This window comes from Megalobrama amblycephala, linkage group LG14 (genome assembly GCF_018812025.1).
Source record: "Megalobrama amblycephala isolate DHTTF-2021 linkage group LG14, ASM1881202v1, whole genome shotgun sequence".
NCBI lineage: Eukaryota > Metazoa > Chordata > Actinopteri > Cypriniformes > Xenocyprididae > Megalobrama > Megalobrama amblycephala.
The window spans coordinates 13,517,605-13,541,972 of NC_063057.1; the positions used below are offsets into that span (position 1 = coordinate 13,517,605).

General features: G+C 40.4%; 1 protein-coding gene across 4 annotated transcripts in view; it reads right to left on the bottom strand.

Annotated features, from left to right (window-relative positions):
* plxna4 (plexin A4) overlaps positions 1–24,368 on the bottom strand; it is a 214,489-nt gene that overhangs the window by 13,364 nt on the left and 176,757 nt on the right. For all 4 annotated transcript variants that reach the window (XM_048157446.1, XM_048157449.1, XM_048157448.1 and 1 more), the window contains 9 exons: positions 24,081–24,315; positions 22,653–22,795; positions 21,033–21,301; positions 17,110–17,176; positions 14,875–15,021; positions 12,803–12,962; positions 7,798–7,901; positions 5,320–5,419; positions 2,772–2,962 (listed from right to left, as the gene is read on the bottom strand). In XM_048157446.1, coding sequence (XP_048013403.1) covers positions 2,772–2,962; positions 5,320–5,419; positions 7,798–7,901; positions 12,803–12,962; positions 14,875–15,021; positions 17,110–17,176; positions 21,033–21,301; positions 22,653–22,795; positions 24,081–24,315 — 1,416 coding nt within the window. The remainder of the gene's footprint in view (positions 1–2,771; positions 2,963–5,319; positions 5,420–7,797; positions 7,902–12,802; positions 12,963–14,874; positions 15,022–17,109; positions 17,177–21,032; positions 21,302–22,652; positions 22,796–24,080; positions 24,316–24,368) is intronic.

Genomic DNA, 24,368 nt, shown 5'->3' on the forward strand with positions numbered 1-24,368 from the left:
AGAGGAAAGAGTATCAAAAAGCGCCGCCTGTATCTTGCAGCCAGCACCGGCTACACACCCGGATGAGGAGTGCACAAGGCAGCACACAAAATCCTATTTCCGTTTGAGCAGACGGCAAGAGTCGGTGAGGAAGAAGAAAAAAAATCCCGTTAGCTGACAATCATGACAATAATTCTACTGTGTCCCAGATCCCTGACAGCTTATCTTTTCCCTATGAAGATGAAAATACATATTTCTCACTCGCACCCTGCATCAACGCGGCGACAGCTGCAGGAGGCTGGCGACAGGGATGACTGCAAGGGTTCTGGCAGGTGTCATCCTGTGTGACGACTGACATCATCATTAGTCGCCCAGAAACCAAAGTGGCTATTTGCAGGCGTTTGAAATGTACCTGGTCATTATAGCGCACTTAAAAGCACACTATCAGACACAGGCGGGCAGTCAGAGAAGCATTAGACTTTAAGTGATCTTGTTCCGGACAGGTGAGGAAAGAACATTTGTGTAATTGCAAACAGAAAGAGGGGAAAGTGCAGAAGACAGAACGAGAGAGGAAGAAAGATGAAATAAAACCTGGCATAATGGAGGGAGATGAAAAAAGGTAAAGCTCACCCATCCTCAGAGACAATGATGGACCGAATGCGAAAAGCGTCAACACCCCAGGCAGATCACTGGTATTTATTGCAGGGGTGAAAGCCAAACAGTCAATTACAGTGCCGTCACACCAATCATTTTTCACCAAGAATGATGGTGTCTGCGATAAACTGGTTATTTCACAGAAATAATCCATCTAAAAATATGACACACAGTCTGCAAGTGGAGTAGGGTAATCACCAGGACATTTGTGCCTGTGTGTGTTCGAAAAAAAGTCTTGCGACACTCCTGCTCGATTACATCAGAAATATTTCTTGGTGGTCAGAATCACAGACACACATACAGTTCTGCAAAAAGCAAAATCATGCCCCAGTTCTTCAGTTTCCCAGCATTAGCCCTAAAGAAAACATGGACAGTGGACTTCACATCCAAGTTTATCCAAACACCAACCACAAATATGTGGTTTCTTTTTGGATCTTCCCTTTGCTGGATCATCCAATCATTTACAAAAGTTATTACTTTCTGCCCTCAACAAATGATCTGGGGTTACGTTACAGGATGTGTTAAGTGCCAAAGTTAAATAATAAGGGTTATAAATTTGAAGATGGGCAATAGTAATAATAATGCCCACTTAATCAAACCAAATCTTCTATTCCATTTCCTCAACTTCCTGATGTCCTTGAAGCATTATGCTTTTCAGCTAGTGAGGGATCTGTATTCAAACCAAAACAAGCATCTGTTTACCAGCTCTGCTGATGCTGTGACGTCAGCCAGCATGAAACTAATGGAGAAGACGGACCAACTGCAGTTTGGAGCAAATAGCATAAACATGAACTAGGGCTGCACGATTATGAGAAAAAACATTAATGGCCGATTATTCCCTTGAAATTGTAATTGCGATTATTACAATTTACATTGAATGATGTTTTGAATACTGCATGCCATATTTTTGTATAAAAATAAAAAACAAGCTGAAAACACTCTTCTATAGCATTAAGCCTCAAATGAGCAGTACATTGGTTTGGTTTCTTCTTTAAATAATAATAAAAAATAAACATATGTGCCATTTTCCTTGTTGCATTCGCACCACCAGTAGGAACTCTGAAGTGATGTAAACTGTGCTTGTTGTTGTGACTTTTATTTTGACTGCACAGCGGACTTTTATTTTGAAAAGCTCAGTCAGATCCTGAGCACACAGTGCTCACTTTCTCCGTCTTCATTAGTTAACGATCTGTGTAACAGTCCTGTCTAATATGTTATTAGATACAACTGTTATACAAAGAAAGTAGACAGTATATGAAAAAGTATGAGCTTTTGCCGTGTGGCAAAATAAATACAAAAATTCACTTGGTCTGCTCAAAGTCACGCTGGATTTTCTATTAGCGTAAGGTTGAGAGGTCCATCGATCACGGTTTTCCAAGTTTGTAGAGTTAGAGCGTGGATTAAATATATAGGCTGTGTACACAGCTTTTTAAAAAAGGTGGGTACTGGTGTTTCGCGTGCGCTCGCCGAATCAGCATACACTTACGTCACTGGTATACTTTTATACTCTGAAGTAGGGCTGGGCGATATATCGCATGCGATTGTCACGCGCATTTCGTCAGTAAAGCCGGTTCCCTGATTACTGCTAAATCGCCATCACCTGCTTTCAAATGGAGCGGCATTTAATAGACAGAGCTGTAGTTCACTGACAAGCTACGCAATATCGCGTTCATTATCGAAGGCGATTCAGCTGCGATAATGAACGCGATATTGCGTAGCTTGTCAGTGAACTATTGTTCTGTCTATTAAATGGCGCTCCATTTTACTGACGAAATGCGCGTGACAATCGCGTGTGATATATCGCCCAGCCCTACTCTGAAGTAGTCGTGATTCACCTATTACAATGTAACATGCTCTAAACACACCTCTTAAGCATGGAGAATAATGTCAGTGGATATTTTTTTTGTCATCGTGCCTTTGAACGATTACGAAATTGTGGCATCCGTAATCGTAATCGCGATTAGAAATTCTATTAATTGTGCAGCCCTAACATGAACCATTTGACACTGTGGCCTCTTGCAATAATCACTAACTCCACATTCTAGCGATTTGATCTCATTCTAGAAGGTTTCTAAAAGGATAAGAAGCATTGACAACTTATTTTGACATTCAGTCTGGAATATCAAACATGAGCTTACCTTGGTGGCCAACAGCCTGGTCAGGTAGATCTCCGAGACCATCTTGCTGCCACGGTCTCCCTCCTTCTGGTCTCCATGCTCATGGTTCTTGACCAGATGCCACACCTTAACACCACTCTCCAGGTCAGGTGTGATCATGGGTGTGCGGGAACGCAGGCTGTCTGGACTTCCCGTGTACTTGATCATGTTTTCTGTTGGAGTGAAAAGACAAAAACCCATCAGATGGCGGTTCCTCAATCTTCCTCTGCTGACAAATGTCCCGTGCAGCTGTTCATATCTGTTCCTATCTGTAAAAAACACATTGCCTTTTGTTGTGCAGTACTGGAGATTGGATATGAATCATTTAGAACGTACGGATGCTTAATTTTTTATCCCTTTCTCTCGCGCACGCTTTCTCTCCGGTGGACGTGCGTGTTCGCTCACTTTGGCGGACACAAAATCGAACAGGTGTCAGGCCAGATGAAATATTCATGCTTCAGCCAATAGGGAGAGATCAGCCATGACATTTAAAAAAACACAGAACTCGATGAATGTTTACACAGTGTGAAAAAAAATTGATTGGCAAAGGCCTGATTTGGTAAGATAAAAAAAACGGTTCACAGTGGCAGATGCAACAGAAATCAATCTCTCCAGGGGAAAGAGACAGAGAGAGAGAGAAGAGGAAAAGGAACCTGATAAAGAAAGACAAGAACACCTTCAGAAAAAGTCAGATAGAAAGGGATGACAAATTAAAAAAAGGAATTAGAGAGGAGAGTGAGTGTGCACATAATATTTGTATTCACTGTGACTATGTTCACAGTACCAGTTTTCAAACATAAAAACTGTGTGAAATAATGTTGTCACAATACTGGGATCTCCAACTTTGATACGATACCTTGAAAAATATCGATATTCGATACCACAGGGAAAACTGCCATATATACTGCCATACAGATGATTTATTATCTCATAATTTTGTGATATTTCAGGTAATTTTGTTGTATTTATTGTAATTTTGTCAATTTCAATTTTGTAACACAGCATAGGGAGGCTTAATTTGAATCATTGAACTACATTTACAAAAATAAAAAGACTAAAAAGTAAACAGTCAGTAATAAAGTAAGAAAAAATAAACAAATTGCAAACGATAGCACAAATAAATACAATAGAAGAAAGAGACAAATGAAATAATGGCTTTAAGTTTATCAAGTAGGTCTAACAGTATATTCAGGTAAGAAATACTACAGAAATTAAAGTAATCAAATATCAAATAACACTGGATAGTTTTCATTTTAAAAATTAAATACAGATTAATGCTTACAATTAAAGTTACAAAAGTTATTCAGTCAAGAGCAGAGAGTGGTTTTCTCTGTCTTTTGCAGCAGGTTTATTAGGTTGCTGTCACTTTAAAAGCTTATGCACGAATCTAATATACTGTTACACAACATGTGTTTTCTCTCAACTATTTACATTCTAAAACTGACTGTATTTACCTGAATACTCGGCAAGATGGCCATTTTGACATGATTTTGTATGTATTTGACCATTTAAGTGCAATAAGCAACAAAAAAAGACGTCAATTTGGTACTTGCGAGCTATTTGAGAGGCGGCTTTATGAGAGCTCCAGTGGTGCATGCGCTTTTGGTGTGAGCACAAAACCTATAATTAGAAACATAGAAATGACTCAAATTATGTGCAATGAATGAGACAAATGAGTGAGAGGAGGTGGACGTGTGTCAATTCGCCGTCAGAGAGAAGAGAGAGTGAGAACGCGCAGCTGGTATCGGTGTATCGAAATATCAAAATTTTTGACAACTCTAGTGTGAACCTAGCCTATACATGGTGGAGATTTGATTAATAAAACTGATGCAGCCTCACAATAATACACTTTCTTTTCACAATATCTTTCCATCATGCTCAGACGGCTCAAAACGGGTCTTCTGCTCGCCCTGTTTGAAGAACCTCCATGTCGTTTGAAGGTACTTCTGAAAGAGTGAAGTGATGTGTGGCATTTTATTTTCAGTCTTTCCCATCTGTCACACTCCCTCTCTCTCTTCTTTAAGGCTCATTTAGAGTGCAGGAAAGTATATGGAGATGAGATTATTTTAATGGTCTATTTGATCTGTAGGGGGAGTGCTCGGACGGCCCTGAGCTTTGATCTTGAGCTTTATCAGACCCAATCGTACAAGGGACTGATGGCGGGCGAATGACAGGGACGGATTCCGAGTCTCAGGAGGGAAGTCAAGTGCAAAGAGACTCATTTTCTCTGCTTTTACCTTTGTATGCTGCCCGACTATCTCGGCTCTCTCCACGTAATTCCGTTTGAGCTTCGTTCCTGTTCCTTTTTGTGAGTGGCTGATGCTACACATTTAACTTATGCTTTTCTCTTACCTCCCTGTGAGATGACAAGACTATCTTTTAAACTCCTTTTCTTTTCGCAGCTTAGGTGGAATGTTAGCCTGCCTTGCTTTAAAAACTTTAGTCAGTAAATTATTAATGTTTTATATTGTGTGCTGAGTGAATTGTTTTTAAAATTAGAAAAGGAATATAGGAGCTGACAAACACAAACCATATTTGCTAGCAGAGGTTCTGGAGACAGTGGAGTTGTTTACAGAGTTGTATGCGGTGACCTGCTTTGGTACAAGAGCTACCACAGCATTATCAGGCACCTGTGAACACAGAAACAAAGATTATCATGGACAACTTACAAAAACCACACAATTTATCTATACTTCAGCCCTCTTTAAAAACAATTGTAAACAAGTATGACGTCTTCAGCATTATAATGGTTGGGTAGAGTTTGGGTTATCGGTCAAAATCTTTTATTTCGCTGGTAAATATTTAACTGTATGAGTGAAGGACAAGATGGGATAATCTGCTTCCATTTCAATAAGCCTCTTCCGGTGGGATGGGCCAGGCTATTTAACTATATGCTTCAGCAACTGCTAAGCACAGTAAGCCTTAGCAAGCCAAATTCAATTAACATGTGGGGGCCTCTACTCCCCAACGAGGCACCCCTCCATCTACATAATTTGCTATCGGAATGCCTGCGGCACTTACAGGGTTAATTGAGGTGACGGTGTAGATCTAGATGGTTTGGGCTCAGAACTGCACGGGGACATGAAACAAGGGAGGGAGGGAGAATATGGGCCTTGCAGACCATTGGGACATTATTCTTACACCCTTAACCTCTTTTCTCCCAGGACAAAATCAACGTGAAGCCGTCTTTGTTTACTGCTGCAGACAGCTGTCCAAACTTCAATGGAATCAAAACAGATATTTCTTACACCTCGGTGTAGTAGATTAGTAGATGAATGACTATGTGAAAGGAGACTTCAGACAAGGGCTATATTTCCCTGAAAAGGGGCTTTTTAGAAAACAGCAGAGATTTTCTCTTTTATCTTTCCTCTGCGAGCAAGTTTACGCTTTAAGAGAGTCTCTGTGTTCCTGATAGCATTCAGACGCATCAGATATCTGAAATGGGGCTTATACAACCCCAATGTGACGCTTCCCAAGAAGACATCAAATAATTAATGTCAGAGCCAGATGCATTTGTAGCACCTCGATTTGGAGGAAAGTATTAAAGATGACTTGAGATATACATTAGAAATGCACAAGAGGATGCTTTATGACAGACATATCAGACTGTAGTGTGGCACGGCATGACTTTTTACATTGTGTACTGCACTAAACTAGGGAATTTGTGCTATTAGAGAGGAAAGAATGAAAGAAAGTCAGTCATGTATGTGGTGCAAGGACAGAAATGAAGAAATAGGAGATGGTACGGGGGTTCACGGAAGGTCTATTCCCCCTCTTCAGCAACTCTAACAGGCTTAGGGTGTCTGATAGCTTTTTTGTCAAGGATAGCATGCCCTCCCCGACTGAAAATGAATTAACTTCTGTCTTCATTATCTCATCTCCGATTCCAATCAACAGCTAATCCATTCTGCCGCTTGCAGCCCTGCACCCATGCGCCGCCCCGTGACATTTAATTTAAGTACTGTGCAGACTCCTCTCTCTCAAAAAGCTCATTTGGAGGGTGGCTTACGAAGGAAATTATTTACACCGTAATGAAGCGCCGCCTGTCTCCTCTCCACCCTAAACTGCCCCACCCAGCCAGACAGATAGTCTGGGGTTCTTCACACTTTGAGTGTTTATATAATTGCAGATAGACAGGTTTTATCAGTCCCCTGCTGACACAGCGTTGCCATACCTGACCTCTGAAACTCAATGGTCCCTTCCAGATCTGTCAGTCAGAATCGAAATGACCTGGAAGCGACTTGACTGCACCCTATTATAGAGGTCAATGGGGGCATTAGATTGCTCGATAGGGCTGAGATGCAATGAATGTTAACAGTGTGTATGTTCCCCTAAACTAGATCAACTAAGACAAACAAACCAAAAGCAATTACCATCATTGAAATCTTTTCTCGGCTCAGCCTTCTTTGTACTAATCACCTTATAAAGGTTCCTTGTTACATCTGAGACAAACATTAATAGAGCATTACACTTCTGAGCCTCATAAAAGACATTCATCTCACATTCAGATCTCTTTGTTTCGGTATTAGTTACTCTGTCAGAATCTGCGCTATTATTGAAAGCCCACGCCAAAACTCACATCACACAGAGAGCTGTTTATCAAAAGTCATTAGCTAGATCATCTAACCAGGGTGTCAGACTACAGCTACACCTGCACCTGCATCCCACTGCTGTCAGATTAAATGTACTGGGACATCTGGAGATGCTGCTTTAAATAGAAAATAGCAATGCTGATTCTACTTCTGATTTAAGGTAGATTTCAAACGCTCAAATCCATCTTTGCGATGGCAAATGATTTGAGTACAAAACAGCCAAAGCCAACCAAATAAAAGCCTCTCTGATCATTTTTCTCGTAAGAAAAGGGATGGTAGGGATGATAGAAAGAAGAAAGAATGTAGATTTCTACCACTCTGAAGCATTCAAACCTGCATAATGAACAACTACATTACAGGAGTGAGTTTACCTGGAAATGTGTCTGGTAGTGAATAATCCACATACAGGATCTTACCTGGTAGTGAGAGAGCATGTTGAGTCTTTTCCAGTCAGCCTCGATCTTTGTGGTAACATCCTCATCCTGAAGAATGACCCGTACTACTCTGCCTTGACGCCACTCTGCAACAAGATAACACAAAGAAGTTAAATCCAATGTTTAATATTGAAAGTGCAGCCAAACCAATTATATTTCTATAACACTTTTCACAATAGACCTCATTTCAAAGCATTTTTACAAAGCCTATTTTAATAATACAATGTCATTTGGCCCTAATGAGCAGGGAACTTTGCATTAAATCATTATTATTATTATTATTATTTAAATTAAAGAAATTTAAGGCCCTTTTCGTTTTAAAATGCATAAGTTTTGCTACTGTTATAAGCCTGTCGTTTACACTACGCCAGTGAACCTCAAAAACGCTGCAGACCCATTTTAGTTTGAAAACGCTGGGGTTGCATTTCAGTATAAACGGACCAAAACAGAGACTTTTGAAAATTATGGCATGGCTGCTCACATTCGCTCTGCGTATCCTTGACGACCTTGTAAACAATAACATGGAGACTGAACTGCAATCTTTGCTGGCTTTGTTGTAATTTTCAGCAGCCATTGTGCAGTTAAACTCTGCATTCTTTTAATAATGCAGCTGGCTACATGCGCAAGAGGCAACTGTTTACACTTGTATGCGCATACCCAGTGTGCATGAACGTTCATGTGACATGCGTTTTCGGCCGTGTAGTGTAGACGGAGATAGTAGAGAGTAGATCATTTTCATTTTAAAACACTGTTTTAAAACAAAAACACACTAGTGTAAACAGGGCCTAACTTATAGTTGTCTTTTAAGTTGGGATAGAAAGTATTTTAACACAAAAACATCAACTTTAACAAAAAAAACATTTTTTCCCATCATTTTTGCACAAGAAATATTTTCAGTGCATTAAGCCAATAAGCTTCAGCACTCAAGCAGACAGACAATTTTATGCACATCTTAGTGTTAAATATGCTGGTATTTATAGCATATAGTAATCGTAAAAATGATTATATTTCTCCAGCTTTGAAAGAAGAAGTGGAGCTAAAAAGCACACTTTTTTAAACTTAAGACATGAATAGTAGAAGAAAAGAGTCAAGGGACAAAGTCTATACTGAGAGAGAGAAGGAGAAAGAAATGAAAACGAGAGAGAAAATAAGGGTACGTGAAGAAGCATTTGAGAAAGTGAGGAAGGAAAGGAAAGGTAAATTAATCTCTTCTGCCCTTTGTTAGAGAGCCGGGCCTTCGTGGCCAGTGGATCGATGGGCGTGATTACAGCCACTGCTGAAAGCCACTTCCTTTTTCATCTGTAGAGGGTCGAGCATCTTGAGCCCAAACGGCCCTGATCGACCGCGTTAAGCCTCCTGCTGAGCTTGCTCTTATTGTAGTTACTGAACTCACTAGAGATGCACAACAAAATGCGAAGATATTCTCCCACCCTCCCCTCAGCACCCACCAGCCACTGTCTGCAGCCTCAGCAAAAACAGCAACGTGAAACGGTGATGAGATGGGTATCAGCGCTGAATGAAATAAACATATCCCTTTGCAATGTGATGTACGGATAACATGGCCAGGAACAAGAGAGATGTCTTTCTTGTTCTTTTTTTTTTTTTTTTTGGACTCCCCTCCGCTACAAATGAATGTATGATTGGAACGCTAGAAGAGTGAGGCCTCTTCACACCGCCTGCTGCTATCTTTTGCTCTGATACCAACCAGAAAAGCAAAACTGCAATCACACGCAGGATGATGAAACATGTCTCTGGATGATGAGAATAAATTCAAATCTCCGGTAGAGGCCCGACCATTGTTTTATATCTCACAACAGTACTGTCTATAAACATAAAGATGAGCCTAGACTCGAAGTGTAAACAGAGAGAAGAATAGAAACTAAAAGAAAAAAAAAATAAAACGAAAAAGAGAAACAGAAACAAAGAGAACAGAAACTAAAAGAAAAAAAAATTATGAAACAATAAGAGAAAAGTTATTAAAAACAACAGGAAAGAAAAAAGTAAAAAAAAAAAAACAGACTAAAATAAGAAACCGAATAAAAGGAAAAGGCACAGGAAAAAAATAGAGGAAGAAGAGCAGGAGCAAAAATGACAGCAGCAGGATATAGCTGGATAGAGAAACAAACCAAAGAGATTGTTAAAATAGAGACTGGGATTGGCTGAAGTGCATTGATTTGTCTGCATCAATCTCTCATTCTTTAACTCTATCTTCCCTCCCTCTATCCCTGCCCTCAGGGGACTGTGACAGAGAGAATTAAAAACAAAGGCAAGGAACAGAAACACTTCGGTCCAATCTGTCTCAGAGGGATCGAGGAGATGGAGGCTACCTCATTCCTATTACCCATTATCTTTATCTGGCCCCCGGATCGAGCCAGAGAGTGTGCCGGCGCTCAGGAGACCCTGAGATCCGTTTACGGAATGCCGAGATGCCTCCTCTCATCTGGGGATGCCCGTTGCTTTATCTTACAACACACTCGCACACACTCCCTCAGACACTGTCCAATTCTCCCCCTAATAAAACAATAATAAAACAACACACTCGCCCTCCGGGGCCCATGAACCATTTTACACAGGAGAGCCTGTCAAAGAGGGTAAAATTATTTCTTCACTTATCATGGTTCCATTCCCTTATGGATGGACTAGCATTAGGCCATGGCTTGAGAAATATGCTATTTGCAAAAACAAAAACAAAAAAACAGATCAGTCTATGTGGAACGAAGAGTGTACAGCATAAACAATCAGTTTCTCATCTGAAAATTGTGAAAAAAAATAGATCTGTGTGGATCAGTCTGGCTATTTTTTCCACAGTAACTGTGAGATGCTCCCACCTGTCAATTAGCAGTGTATAAATAAACTCACATACTGTAACAGCTGATATTTGTTTATCAGCATGTATGTTTAACACATGCATGGAGGCGGCAGTAGCTTATTGGTAAAAAGTGCTGGGGTTGTAATAAGAAGGTTGTCCGTTCAAACCCCAGAAGTACCGGCATCCTCAATGAACAAGATAGTTTGCCCAAAATGAAAAATTTTGTCATCACTTACTAACCATCATGTAATTTCAAATCTGTTAAAGAACACAAAGGGAGAAATTGAAGAAAAACCACTGAGCCATTTTTTAAAATATCCTCTTTTGATGACAGAATTTAGAATTTTGGATGAACTATCCTTTTAGATAAAAAGCTTAATGCTGGCTGTTTGAAGTGGGTTGGAGGATGCAAAAGCTGGCTTGTAATCCAAAAGTTATTAGTTCAAATCCAAGAAAAAAAGCTTATTCATGAAATCAATAATTACTGGCATGTTCTGTCACCTTGGAACAAGACGCTCGCAAGATTAAAATGTGACAAGATTTGTTGTCGAGGTGAAAAGCTGTCTCGTGAGTGATATTGCCATGGCAGAGTGAGTTTTGCTTTTTATAGAAATAAAAACCATTTAATTCAGCTGGATAACAGTCGCCGTCGCTACCTATTCACAGAGTACACACTTCGCGAAAGTGAAAGTAAACACAAACGTGCATTCAAATCTCGCAATATGAAAGCTATCTCAGGCTGGGCTGTGTAGTTGAAACAATCTCTCAGCTCTGTATCATGCTTGAAGAAATAAATGGTCTCTATTTGCACTTTGAATATTGAGAGAGTGCTTTGATTATGGTTGCACATCACTTATTGTTTGCACTTAATAAAACTGTTATTCATTTTTATAGTAACACTTTAAAATAAGGTTAACTTTAACATTAGTTAACTACTTTAGTTATAAACTAAGAAAGAACAATACTTATACAGCATTTATTAATCTTAATGCTAATTTCAACATTTAGTAATACATTATTAAAATTAAAAATTGTATTTGTTAACATTAGTTAATGCACTGTGAACTAACATGAACTAACAATGAATGACTGTTTTTATTAACTAACATTAACAAATATTAATAAATAATGTAGCAAATGTATTGCTCATTGTTAGTTCATGTTAGTTAATACATTAATGTTACATAATGAACCTTATTGTAAAGTGTTACCATTCTATTTTTATTTCTATGATCAATTTGTGGAAAGGAGTTCAGTTAGGAGGTCAAAAGTTGTAGAAGCTCATAAATCATGTTTAGTAAGGCCTGAAGATACTCATATGAAATCATACAGGAGAGAAGCCAGTCAGTTGAGTTTGTGGCAAAACCTTTTACAGTGCTTCAGTATTGTTGTCTTTTACTGCAGATTATAATTCATAATCAGAAAGTAGAACTGAAATGACATTCATTACAAGATGGTTAGTTAAAACATTTCAAATGCACCTGCAGAATATTTTTAGTCATGTATTTCGTCATTGAAGATCTCTTAAAAACCTTGTCTCGTCTCGTTCTCGTGAACTCAATCTCGTGAGCTACCTGTCTCGTCACACCCCTAGTGGACAGTCTCTGACATTAATGTATTGTAAGTGGCTTTGAATAAAGCTGCAATTGGCAAGTTACAATCTGTGCAGTTTGAGTAGGAATGTGTGTACAACCTTACTTGTAGTTCCAAAGGTTTCAAGTTCAAATCCCAGAGGAGACATGGATCCTCTGCTGGCTACATAGTATGATTGTGTAAACCACTTAACTTTAGATGCACTGCCTATGCTTTTTCTAATATATCTCTTTGGATAAGAAAGTGTCTGCCAACTATTGTCTTTGCTACTGTAGTGTTTTTTTTGTAAAGTATTGGGCTAAAAATCTCAAGGTTACTGGTTTTAATCCAGTAAAGGGCATTTATGGACTTGTATTACTGAAACCTCTATAACAATTGTTCCCCAGGACAAATAACAGAAAGTGAGGTTAAGTGTCAATCAAAGACCAGTATTGATGTAACAAGTACCAATCACCTTCATTTGACCCATCAAGTCAATGTCATTGATTCACACAAAGTCCCCTGACCAGGGCAAATGAAGGCATAAAGGGGAAAACAGTTCTTAAAGGGTAAAGGCATCTAAATTTGGCATAATGCTTGTCATACCCAGGTCCATGTCAGAAGCTTTTGGTCGGTGCGAGTAAGGAACATTCTTGTAGATGGCGTCCAAGATCTTCTCCTTCACCTGGCTGATGGTGTCACAGTTCAGCACCTTCACCTGCACCTCTGGACTCTTCTCATTGTCTGGATGCATGCAGTTTACCACCTACATGACACAGAACAGAATTACTCCGTTTACCAACATGTGTGGGAGACGCATGAATATTTATGTGGCTGTAAAATGATCTTTCTGCATGATTTGAAATGTATTGTGTGTCATCTGATTTTAGCGAATGCTAAAATGCATCTATGCATTTAAGCTGAATATTTTAATCTTAAACAAAAGAGAAAATTTCTGTTAAAAAGTTTATTCTTGCCCCATGGAGAGCTGGTATCATGTTCAATATATCTACTGAAGTCTGTGTTCATAATATGTCTCAGAGTGGCTGATTTAGGATCTGTATCAATCACCTAATGGTCTGACGTATGACAATCTTCAGGTCAAACCAGTATGGTGCATTTCTGAATGAGTGAACGTAGTCTGCAGGTGTAACGGCTCAAGTGTATAAGTCTATTGGCCACCCCGAAGGAGTCGTCACCTCTCTCACCTCAGCTTGCACCAGTCTGCAATTAACACACTAATTCAACTCATCTTAGTTCCTGTTACATTCTCTCTCTCTCTCTGATGATAGCCGTCATTAACACCACCCCACCAGTACCTTCGCCATCATCAGACATAATTACATAGCTCAGTCAAAAAAAAAAAAAAAAAAGGTCCTCATGAGAGAGACAGCATATAGAGGCTATGAAAGCCCTTGTTGGCACCTGTTATATGCTGAAATAATCGCACCTTGCAAGAGAGCTCATTTACTTACAGTCCAGCAGTATAATGGACTCTCCTGAAGGACCAAAACCAGAATCAATACAATTAAATGAACTGTGTGTGGGCTGTAAGGAGAGGCTTTGTCAGACCTTTAGAAGGGATGGAGCGTGTTTTCCCACAGAATAACCTCTAAACAATAAAGGCCGACGCTAAGCCCTGTCTTGGACTAAAACACACTGTCAGAAAAGTTTTCCCATCGAAAACAAAACCAAGCTAAGGACTAAGATCTGTGTGTAAGTGCCCTGAAGTTCTAACAGGAAATATGCTACCATGGCCAAGTTTATTAAGGACCCATCACAATTTAGAACAAAAATATTACAAAGACATCATCATTGGCTTTACATTTGAATATTTTACAAATATAATCTTGCATTTCTATATATATATATATACAGTATAATGGCACACCTTTGCTTAAGTACTACAAAAAGTCTCAGTATGTATGTTAAGTACATACTGAGTAGTATGAGGGATTTCAATACAGTGCTAAAATATTGTAGATGCTGACTGGTCAATATAACACTACCTCTCATACCTTATTGCGTAAGAAATGATTGATTATGTAACCAGAAAATGCCCTCCATATCTTGCTAGGCAAGGCAGAATGTACTATTGGTAGTGGCTTGTATTGTGGTATATCTGCAGCTGTTTAAGTGTTTTGGAAGTGAGGACAGGATGATGAAGCTGAAACAGCTCCTACAGTCATCAAATCAGTGTGGTGTTCAGCAGAATGGGCCGAACGCCAAAAGATGACACTAGTCCCCCGCTTTTTCTCCCTTAGTCTCACACAGAATACAGATTACCATTCTGACGTGCTGTCCCAGTAAATATCCCATCCTGGCATACATGCAGCCCTGACAACAGAGGCATGCCTGTCACAATGGCCAGCCGAACACAACACTGCCAATCACCACAGAACAGCGGACAGGTCAAAGGTCTTAACAAGTCTGTATGTTCCCTGTCAGGTGTGAAGACTGTGGGCATTGCATGCTGCATCGACCCAAACAAATTACCTCACTCTTTGCTCTACCACACCTGTCTGCTTCTGAATACTTTCACGCTACTTAGCCTCTTCCTCACCCATTTATCCTTGTCTTTTTCTTCATTCCGATTTTAGTTTACTCCTCTCCTTCTCTATCCTTCCAAAACTGTTTAACTTTCCTTCCCTCATCCACGCTGTGGTTTAGTGCCTTACCAGAGTCTTGTAATCAATTTGCTGTCTGATGAGCTTGTCTTCACTGAGTGAGTAGCGGGCTTCTCCGGTGATGGAGTCAATAGGGCCTTTTTCCATCTGTTGCTTTATGGCACAGAAAAGAGAGAAGAGGGGCTCCCCTGCACACTCCTACACAAAGGAAAAAAAAGGCATTTTCACTCTTAAATTTCACACCAACCACCTACAGAGAATGTGGGCTATCATTCCTTCATTCAGTAACAGTAATAGACATTTTGAATGGAGCTTTACATTTGTGGTGCTAGTGCATCAATTTTAACTGATGCCACAATTTCACTCATATTGATTCCATTGGTAGTTAAGCTAGATCTGGAGTTTTTAATCTTTTTCAGGCAAAAGTGTCCTTGATGCATAAATAATGTGAGAGTAGTGACCCAATGATAAAGCCCGCAACACACCAAGCTGACGGTCGACTGTCGGGCAGTTTTTGTTCGTCGGCCGACTAAAGCCGGGCACACATTTAACGACTAGCTAAAACATTCTAAGACTGAGCTCAACACACAGCAATTGTTTCCTCTGACTGAAGCAGATTTAAATACTTACACATGGAATTTGATCGCCGACTGAATGCAACTGGCTCTGACTGGACGCGTTTAAGCGTGATAAGTCATAAGTATTAATTTACATTCATAATCGGCCTTACAATCGTTAAGTGTGTGCGCGGCTTCTCAGTGTGTTCCGCACCGTCGGCTGAAGTTGGTCCATGTCTGCTTTTTTTCCGGCCGATTCGACATGTTGAATCGGTGTCGGAGCTCGTCGGTCTGCTCGTCATCTGATCATTCTGATTGGCTGTTCAGCTAGTGCCACCTGCTGGTACGGAAAGGCATTTCTTCTTACGCAGGCGCAGAACGGATGTGCCACTTGGCCGTCGGGTGTCAAGCGTCGGTTTGGTGTGTAAGGGCAACTTTGGACCCAGACGCTGCTGACGTGAGCCAACCCCGCAGTCTGCTTTCATCGCCACTTGTTCGTCGGTGTTGGCTTGGTGTGTTCCGGGCTTAAAGCGTTGGCTTCAAATAACGCGTTTTATATTTACAATGTGCAGCCACTAAATTATTGATGTACAGTCAAATACTTGAACATTACATTTTAATTCTGCTAAATACTAATCGCTTAAATCGTTACTTTCACTTTAAAGACATTTTAATGTGGGAGTGACAATGAAACATTTAGCTGAACATGTTAACAAATGTATTTTTGAGAAAAAGAGAGAAATGTTAAAAATGTTAAATAAATACTTTGAGATTAAACAACCATTGGCAGATCCCCTGTTGAAGAGCCAGAGGAAGACGTTAAGCTGAAGTGTACTGTGTCTAGCAGTATTTGGGGAGAATATGCTCGCTGAAATGAGAAATGGGCAGCAAAACCGACTAGTGGTCTGGGCAGCTGGTCAAGCACTGTTCAATAATACTCAAATCAATGTTTTGTGACTGCAATAATAATGTTATGGTTTCGCATGGATGAGGTCACAATAAAGTCCTTCTCTTACAGTAGTGTCCAATTTGAGCTTAAATGAATCCTGAAGCTCTCGAGTGATGTTTCGGCTTCATTCACTCAGGTCTAATCCGTTAAACCAGACTGGACAAAACAGCCTTGACTTCCAGAATTTATTGCCTGCTTTGTGCATTCCAGAATTCAGGAAATTTCCGTACACTTGCAAAATTGCACATGCCATGTTCTGATTGCAGCAGATGTGTTTATTAAGAGATTAATGACAAGTGCTAGAGAGGACCGAGGTGGTGCTGACGGTCACAGTGCTATATGTAGAATTGAGACGCACCTGCTAAGCCAACTGTCTCATTATAAGAGCAGAAAAATGCTGGAGTCAGCAAGACGTGGCCAACTTTAAACCCTCTTTGATTAAAAGTGCATGCAGGCACACTAACATACAGATGTATATACACACCAACACATATTTATACACTAGACAGACACTCTCTCTCTCTCTGTCAAACACCTGCAGGGCATCACTGCCAATGCTCCCGCAGGACTTCGCTTGACTCCTCTGTGCTCAACAGTGCATGTGCCAAATGACCTTGAATGTGAATGATCTATTTTCCTTGATGATTATTCAGATTAGTGGTTGACTGATATGTAATTTCAATGGTTGATTTTTAATTATTACATTTGGGCCACCCAGACCTGAATATGTGGTTACACATAAATGCACACAATATATCCGCATGAAAATAGCTAACTTACCTTGAGGAATTTGTATAGTAGAAAAGTGAACCAATTTGTTAGCATTTTCTCAGCCACAGACTCCGTTCTGAAAAACAAACAAGCAAACAGAGTAAATAAATAAATAAATAAATAAAAGCAGCACAAAGCCATGATTATCACTGTGAGTGTCACACTCAAATGCGATTACCACGACCATGAAAAATTCACTTCACAAAGCCCGGTGTCTCCTAATGAATAGGACTTTGTTAAACAAACATAATTGCCGGAACATGAATTGCGCTCTGGAATCTATAGCCCCAATCTGCAGGCTGTCTTTATTACCACAATAATCCACGAGACCCTAATACAAGAAACCCAATTAAAAGCCTTTATATGATCCAGCTGGATTGATGCCAAGTGAACCTACTCTGGCCTGGAATAAGACCGGACTCATTTCCTCCCCCCCATAGTTCGGCTATTGAGCTTGAAATGTATCGCATTACAATAGAAGGTGGCTGAATGGAGGGCCGAAGTACATCATGATTGGCTAACACCTTCGCTTGGACCACAGGCTCTGATCCGGCATGAGAGATGTACATACATAATAACTATAACAAAGTGAAACCCAATATACAAGGATCCGGTGTCTCCAGTCTATGTGTGCCGCAGGGAGCTGGTGAATTGCCAAGGCGCCCTGCAATGAGCCATGGCACAGAGCATCAATATTTCAGGATTACAGCATTGTGGTGTGTGTGTGTGTCTACGCCTACTCTGCCGCCTTATATCCCAGCTGCCACCTGCATTCCCTCTCTCCCACTGCCGTACGAAGACCTGCCGCTGCGCAGTACCATGCGTACATGCATGTCTGCGTGTGCCCGCTAAGCTGGCGCAACACCTGGAAAGGATTAGTGTCCCCTTGTTTTGTAGCCACTGCCTCGAGTGGGCCAAAGAAGGACAGGTCCAGGGGTCAACGGGGTCACGTTTCATCTTTCCTTTCATCTCCATCCTAACACTGCCCTGTAATCATCCTCACTGCTGACTGTTCTCAATGCCTGGATCATTTACAAGAGAAACGGTAGGTGGGGGAAAACCCGGAGATGGAGCGTAGTACAAAAAAAAAAAGATAAAGGAAGGAAAAGGCAAGAGTGAAAACCTTTTCGCCTCTGTGTGCCATTAGCTTTCCCTTTCTTTTTCTATTGGCTGATTTGATGGTAATTATTGTTGGCAAGACCCTATAAACTCACTTACCCATATCCTGTGTTACCTCTCAGCTCACCGAAGGGGGAATAAGTTTCCTCGTTGCCAGACAATCCTGGCACAACCTCTCCATAACACTGCCACAGGGCCAAGAGCAACCAACTATCACTGTCCCCCAAATCCTTATGTCACATATCACTGGCACTGAGAGCAAGCGCTTGTTTGGCTTTGGTTTAGGGAGGCAGGAAAAGTGATGCTCATCCAGTGGTGAGGAATGGGATGTGGCATCACCTGGTGCTTAGTTCCCCCTGATTAAACAGCCATTTCAAAGTGGAACGAAGTAAAATCTGCTGGAGCATTCTTCCACAGTGAATGCGCAAAGAGGCACATTGGAGCTGTGCTCCATAAACAAGAAAAAGAGGGCGAGGAAAGAGCTCCATATATCTTCTTCCTCATCTCTCGCATCCAGAAAAGGCCATTTACATTTGGTGCTGCTTTCTGCCACAGCAAATGGATGTGAACATCCAGCTCTGCCAACTTCGAGGACCTGAGAGTGGTTTATGATTCCAGAGAATCAAAATGAGAACTGTCACTCTGTGACAAATAATGCACTGCAAATGTGTGTTATATGCAGAAAATGCATCTCATAAACAAGTTTATAGATTTAACACTGTTGCTACGCATGTGGCATTGACTGATTAAAGTTTTTACTGAGAGTTAGTCTCATGCTTCAGCTAAAGGGTGGCCAGGAACACACACACACACAAACACACACCTGGCTAATGGGCTAACGTTATGCACTTTGAAGCATCACAGGCTTTATTTTCTTAACCAAATAACTGTCTGTTGAAACAAACCCACTATGTCCCCCTCCTTAATGCACATGTGTTAAAGAACACAGCTTGAAGCTAGGAATAATTTCAATTTCGCACTCTGCCTCACGTGGAGAAGATTGTCCGCTCTGCACACTGTCGGGTCCCACTGCGTAACCATGGTCCCCCTTCACTGAGGATTATCCCCAGAGAATAATCACAGGACTTTTATTCAGCTCTGCGTGACTGTGTGTGTGTTTGTATGTGTGTGAAGGAACTGGATTTGAATGTGTTGGTCAGTAAAAGTCTGAGTAAAAATAAGTGTACAAACATATGCAGGAACAGGAGATCCACGTGGACTTCACTGATGCCATACATATAGAGAAAATGGGCTGCACAATCTGAGAGGTTATTTTTAATCGTAGACGAGTAGAGTGGGCTGCAGGGAGCGAGGGAGAAGGAGGAATACGACAGATGGTTCTAGAAGCTGCCCGTTAGTTAGTTAGCCTGTGTGTGCTTGTGAACTCAGGTTGAGGCTGGACAGATGGGGCGGCTGTCGCAAGCGCTTTCTTGGAAATGGGGAAAGGAAAGCTGGTTGGAGACTTCTGCCAAAGATGTCCTGCTTCTCTGCATTTTAAACACAGATTTAGAAATCATGCAGTGAAAGAGAGACAGGGAAGAGAAAACTATTCTCAGACAACAGATTAAGCTTCACTGTTCTGGCCCAGCGCTCTGTATCGCTCTTTGCTAAGCAGGTGCTGGAGGGTTAGACAGGTTCCATGTGGTGAAGATCACTCTATATACCTGTGAGGGTCTAATCCATTGAAATATATGGACTAAAAAGGGGCTTCTCAAGTGGAGGATCACAACCCAAAAATGCTATGCTAAATGTTAAATCCAGCATTAACAAGTAATATATTTTCATATTGTTGGGTCTAAGTTGTGCTGTGTTGGATGTAAAATCTGGATCCTAAAGCAAAACTAGTTGAGATGAACCAATGGACTACAGGTTATGGGACATTGTAGCCAACATCTTAAAAGTGCACATGTTGCAGGTGCCTACTAAAATGTGACAGGATTTTGTTTTGTTTTGTTTCTGACAGAAGACGGACTGAAACAAGACCACTAATATGTACAGCAGCTCTTTGTGCAATTAATCTTCCCTTCGCTTGTTTCAATTAATCACACTTGCCATCAAGGCTGCTGAATCAGTTAAGATTCAGTCAGGGGGCTCCTCTTGTAGTTGTCACATGACCAGCCTGTCGCTAATAGCAAGCTTTTTTTTTTTTTTTATCAATGCATTATTTTGTCTTCATTATTTTTTCTCAGAAAACAGGAAGAGCCTCTTTATTTTTAATAGTAGTTTCAATTAGCAAAAAATATATCAAAAGTGTCAGCCAACTAACTTTACAAATCAACTGCTACTAGAACATTAAGAATTAAAGAAACATTAGGAGTGTTAAAATGAGCAGAGAGGAGAAAAATCAATATGGTATAGTAATAATATTGCCTTCTATGCTGTTAAAATCCAGAGATACAAGCGAGTTGATTGCATGGGGAATTGAGCTTCACAAATCTCTCCCTACATTCAGTAGGTTTTTAGTGCACTGTTAATTGGATCTCAAGCTAATTAATCCTAATTACAATTTAATGATGAGCATGTCAGTGCATTCCATGTTTGGGAGAGAAAGTGTGCATTTTGATGTCCCCAAAAGCAATTATTCCTATTCAGCGTACTGTAGAGTCCACGTTTCAAAGACATTTCACAGAGGTCATCTGCTCTCGTCAATGGAGTTGTCTATAATTAGAATCGGGCAGATTGAAATGATCCCAAAATTTAGAACATGTGCTCTGTTGATTACACACACTTAAGGGACATTTATAATCAGTAAAACCCACTGGTCTGCAGGACTACATTTTGGAGACAGCTCTTCATGTACATATGTCTAGTACCTTCTGAGTAAGAGTTTGGGATGGTTCTTGCTTTCCAGGTTCTTGTCAATGAGGTCAGACAGCAGGTGCTTGAGCACATCGGTTGCGTACTCCAGTTTACTTTGCAAAACAGTCATGATCAAAGAGGCGACATTGCCGCGGTCTCGCATGGAGAAGCCTCTCTGAGACTCCAGGGTTCGGATGAAGGACAGCAGGAAAACCTTGTTGTTAATAAGCTGCCCAAACAGTTTTAGGCCTTTCTCCACCTGTTCCTGTCTGTAACCTGGCACCTGCAGGGGAAAAACAGAAAACAAAAAGATGACATTTCGCCGCCTGAATGCGATAATTCATCTGCATATTCATTAAATGACTTAAATCAAAATAGTCACAATTTGCTTTCTAAATACACAATTTTGGTGTTATTTTGCATGATTTATCAGTGCTTGTTATTCCTATGAAAATTTGTATTAATTATTTTTTATTGTTTGAAGCCCTGCCCTACATTTTTTTCACTGAGAAATGCATCTAATTATGACATTATTTTATGTAGTTTTCCCTTCAGAGCTAAGCAACTCATCGTGTCTCAGTTTTTATTTTTGTCAAGTTTAAGAATCCTCACTTAAACTTTAGCACGGCTTATTTGGCTGGAAAGCTTTTTCTAGCACTCTCATTTGGCCTACGGCATTCTATGCCAGTGTCCAATAAAACACCCACAGGCTTTTAAACTGAAAAGAACCAAACATATTAAAAAAAAAACAAACGTAAGCACTACAAACCACTACACAGATGAACAGCTTACATTTAATAGAAGCTGCTCACTGCATTCAGTGTGCACTAAGAATTCCTGATGACAAACAATTAACCATGCAGAGACCCCCATGACATCATTTGATATGATTTGCCTCATCAATAATCATTAACTACCTGTCAGAATCTCTAGATGGCTCCTGTCATTAGCTGTGATTTTACTATAAACTTTTCCAGAGAGAGGAGACGTTTATTCCAATTAAGTCTTAATTGATATAGCTGATTAGAACCAGAGCTCATCTGGCATAAGCAGGTAAGGTATGGCTTGTATGTTGGCTGAAGAAATGTGTGTGATTCAATTAAAACTGTCCATCACTGTCATAGCGGAGCATAAATAACCCGTAGCTTGGTGTACCCTGCATTAGATTTTAATTCTGTTCCCCATACTCAGAAAAAAAAACAAAAAAAAAAAAACAAAACAGTTGTGTCGAATGTCATTACTGTTATTAACGAAAGACTGATTGTGAATCAGAGAGCAGCTCATTACTTTAAGAAAAAATGAGCAAGAGAGAGAAAGAGACTGCATGTAGATTATAATGAGAGCTGCTGCCTTTTGTTTACTGAGGGTGAACACAAACAGCATAGTGACAGCTTTAATTCCCAACAACCCCACTGTGCTGTTAGTCCTTCAGAACAAAAAAAAAAAAAGGAAAAAAGATACTTAGCAGCCATTAATGTGACTGTTCCTCACACAGGTACAATGTGCAGTAATTACATGCATACACAAATATGTAAATATATGCATTTACGTCTCAGGAACATAGTAAAGGGCACTTTGGATGCAAATTTATTATTGCACAAAATATTTTTGCATCATTAAAATTGTTATGTTACCTCCAGGTCTCTAAGGACAGGGTGCTCCTCGATGCCAGGGAACAAAACTCGCATGGTGTATGTACGGTAGTCCAGGAATGGAATACCAGCTCCATCCAGATCGCTGGTCAACTCATGAATGTCTGTCTGTAGCTCTGCAAATGCTGCGGAAGACGCACAACAAAATAGGTTGAAATCACTATAAACTTCACAGAAACTTGAAAATCTGTGTGACAGCGGCAAGTCTATGCAGATTGACAGCTGGTCCACCAAATCAAATGGGACACTAAATAGTTTGTTTTTTTTTGTGGGAAAGAAGAAAAATACTGCATACATGACGATATTCACTCAAATACATGAACATAAAGGTGCGTTCACGCCATATCGTAATTACTGTAACTATGAGATTCTGGTTTAAAAAGCGCCCATGTCCTTATAGAGCTCGTAATTACAGTTTGTAAGCTGGGAGTTTTCTGAAAGCTTCCACGTGACCGCTGTACCGCCACCTACCAATGCCTCCATTTAGGCATTGATAGTGGTGCCATAGAAATGCATAATTCCCAGTCCGTGGACATGAACAGCTCCGAATATAACGTCACGTGTTGTCTCTCAAGATTACGGTAATTACGCAGTGGCGTGAATGCAGCATAAGAACTACTTGCATGTGTAAACATGTAAAGAATAAGAAGTATTAAGATCCTAGTGGATGAGAGCTGATCCTCCAGTTGTGCGCTTCCATTCTATGGCGAATGGTAAATGCAAGAGCTGTTAATCTGACTGATCAATCCATTCCAAGCACACTCATCATCCCTATACCCTCTATACACACCCACCATACCAAAGATCCATTTTCCATTTCTTGACCTTCCTGACATTGTCAAATGACATTAGAAAACACTACATCATCTTCATTATCGTGATCAGATCTCGGATGTCGTATAGCTTTAGCAAAGTAGCATGTAATCCACTATAAGGTTTATCTCAAGACCTACGTGTTGTTATGTTGTGTTTGGGTTCTACTATGCTCTACTATGGTTTGGTGAAGCTACAAACCAAAACGCGGCCCAAAAGCCTGAAGGTGTATACTGTTTATATGTATTGTTTGATCTCTACCTGAAACTATTATGCTTGTTCTGTTCTGCTAGTTGAGAGCTTTCCAACAATATGACACAAGACTTGACTGTTACGTATGATGCTCAACAGATCACATTTTCAGTAAAAAAAGTAAAGTCACATTTTTATTTTCAATGTAGACATATATTTTCGGCTCATATTTTTGATCTTATTCCCTTTCAGGCAAAAACCGATAATGTAATTTTTAGCTGTCGAAATTTGCAACCCTACTTTTATTTCATGCATTGTAAAAGTAGAGTAGGCACTGAGGTCCACCCTATTTCATAATCTGAATTGAAATCACTTTGTTCCACTTCCCCCCCCAAGACTACTTACCCTCTTTACACTCTAAGGCTACTCTGGACTCCAGGTTGTCCATCTGCATCTGCAGGCGCTTGAGAGTGAGGTCACTCTCGCGGGACTTGCGCTTGTAGGCAATGAGGACAATGACAATGAAGAAGATAAGGAGGCCTCCAGCACCTGCAATGCTGATGACGGCAGTGCTGCTAAGAGGGCTGTCAGAGGTGATGTGAACCACACCTGGAGAGAACTCGATGCCACCCACACGAGCCTAAAATGGAGCACATTTTGCATAGATTTGAATCAAATCAATACTTTGTAGTA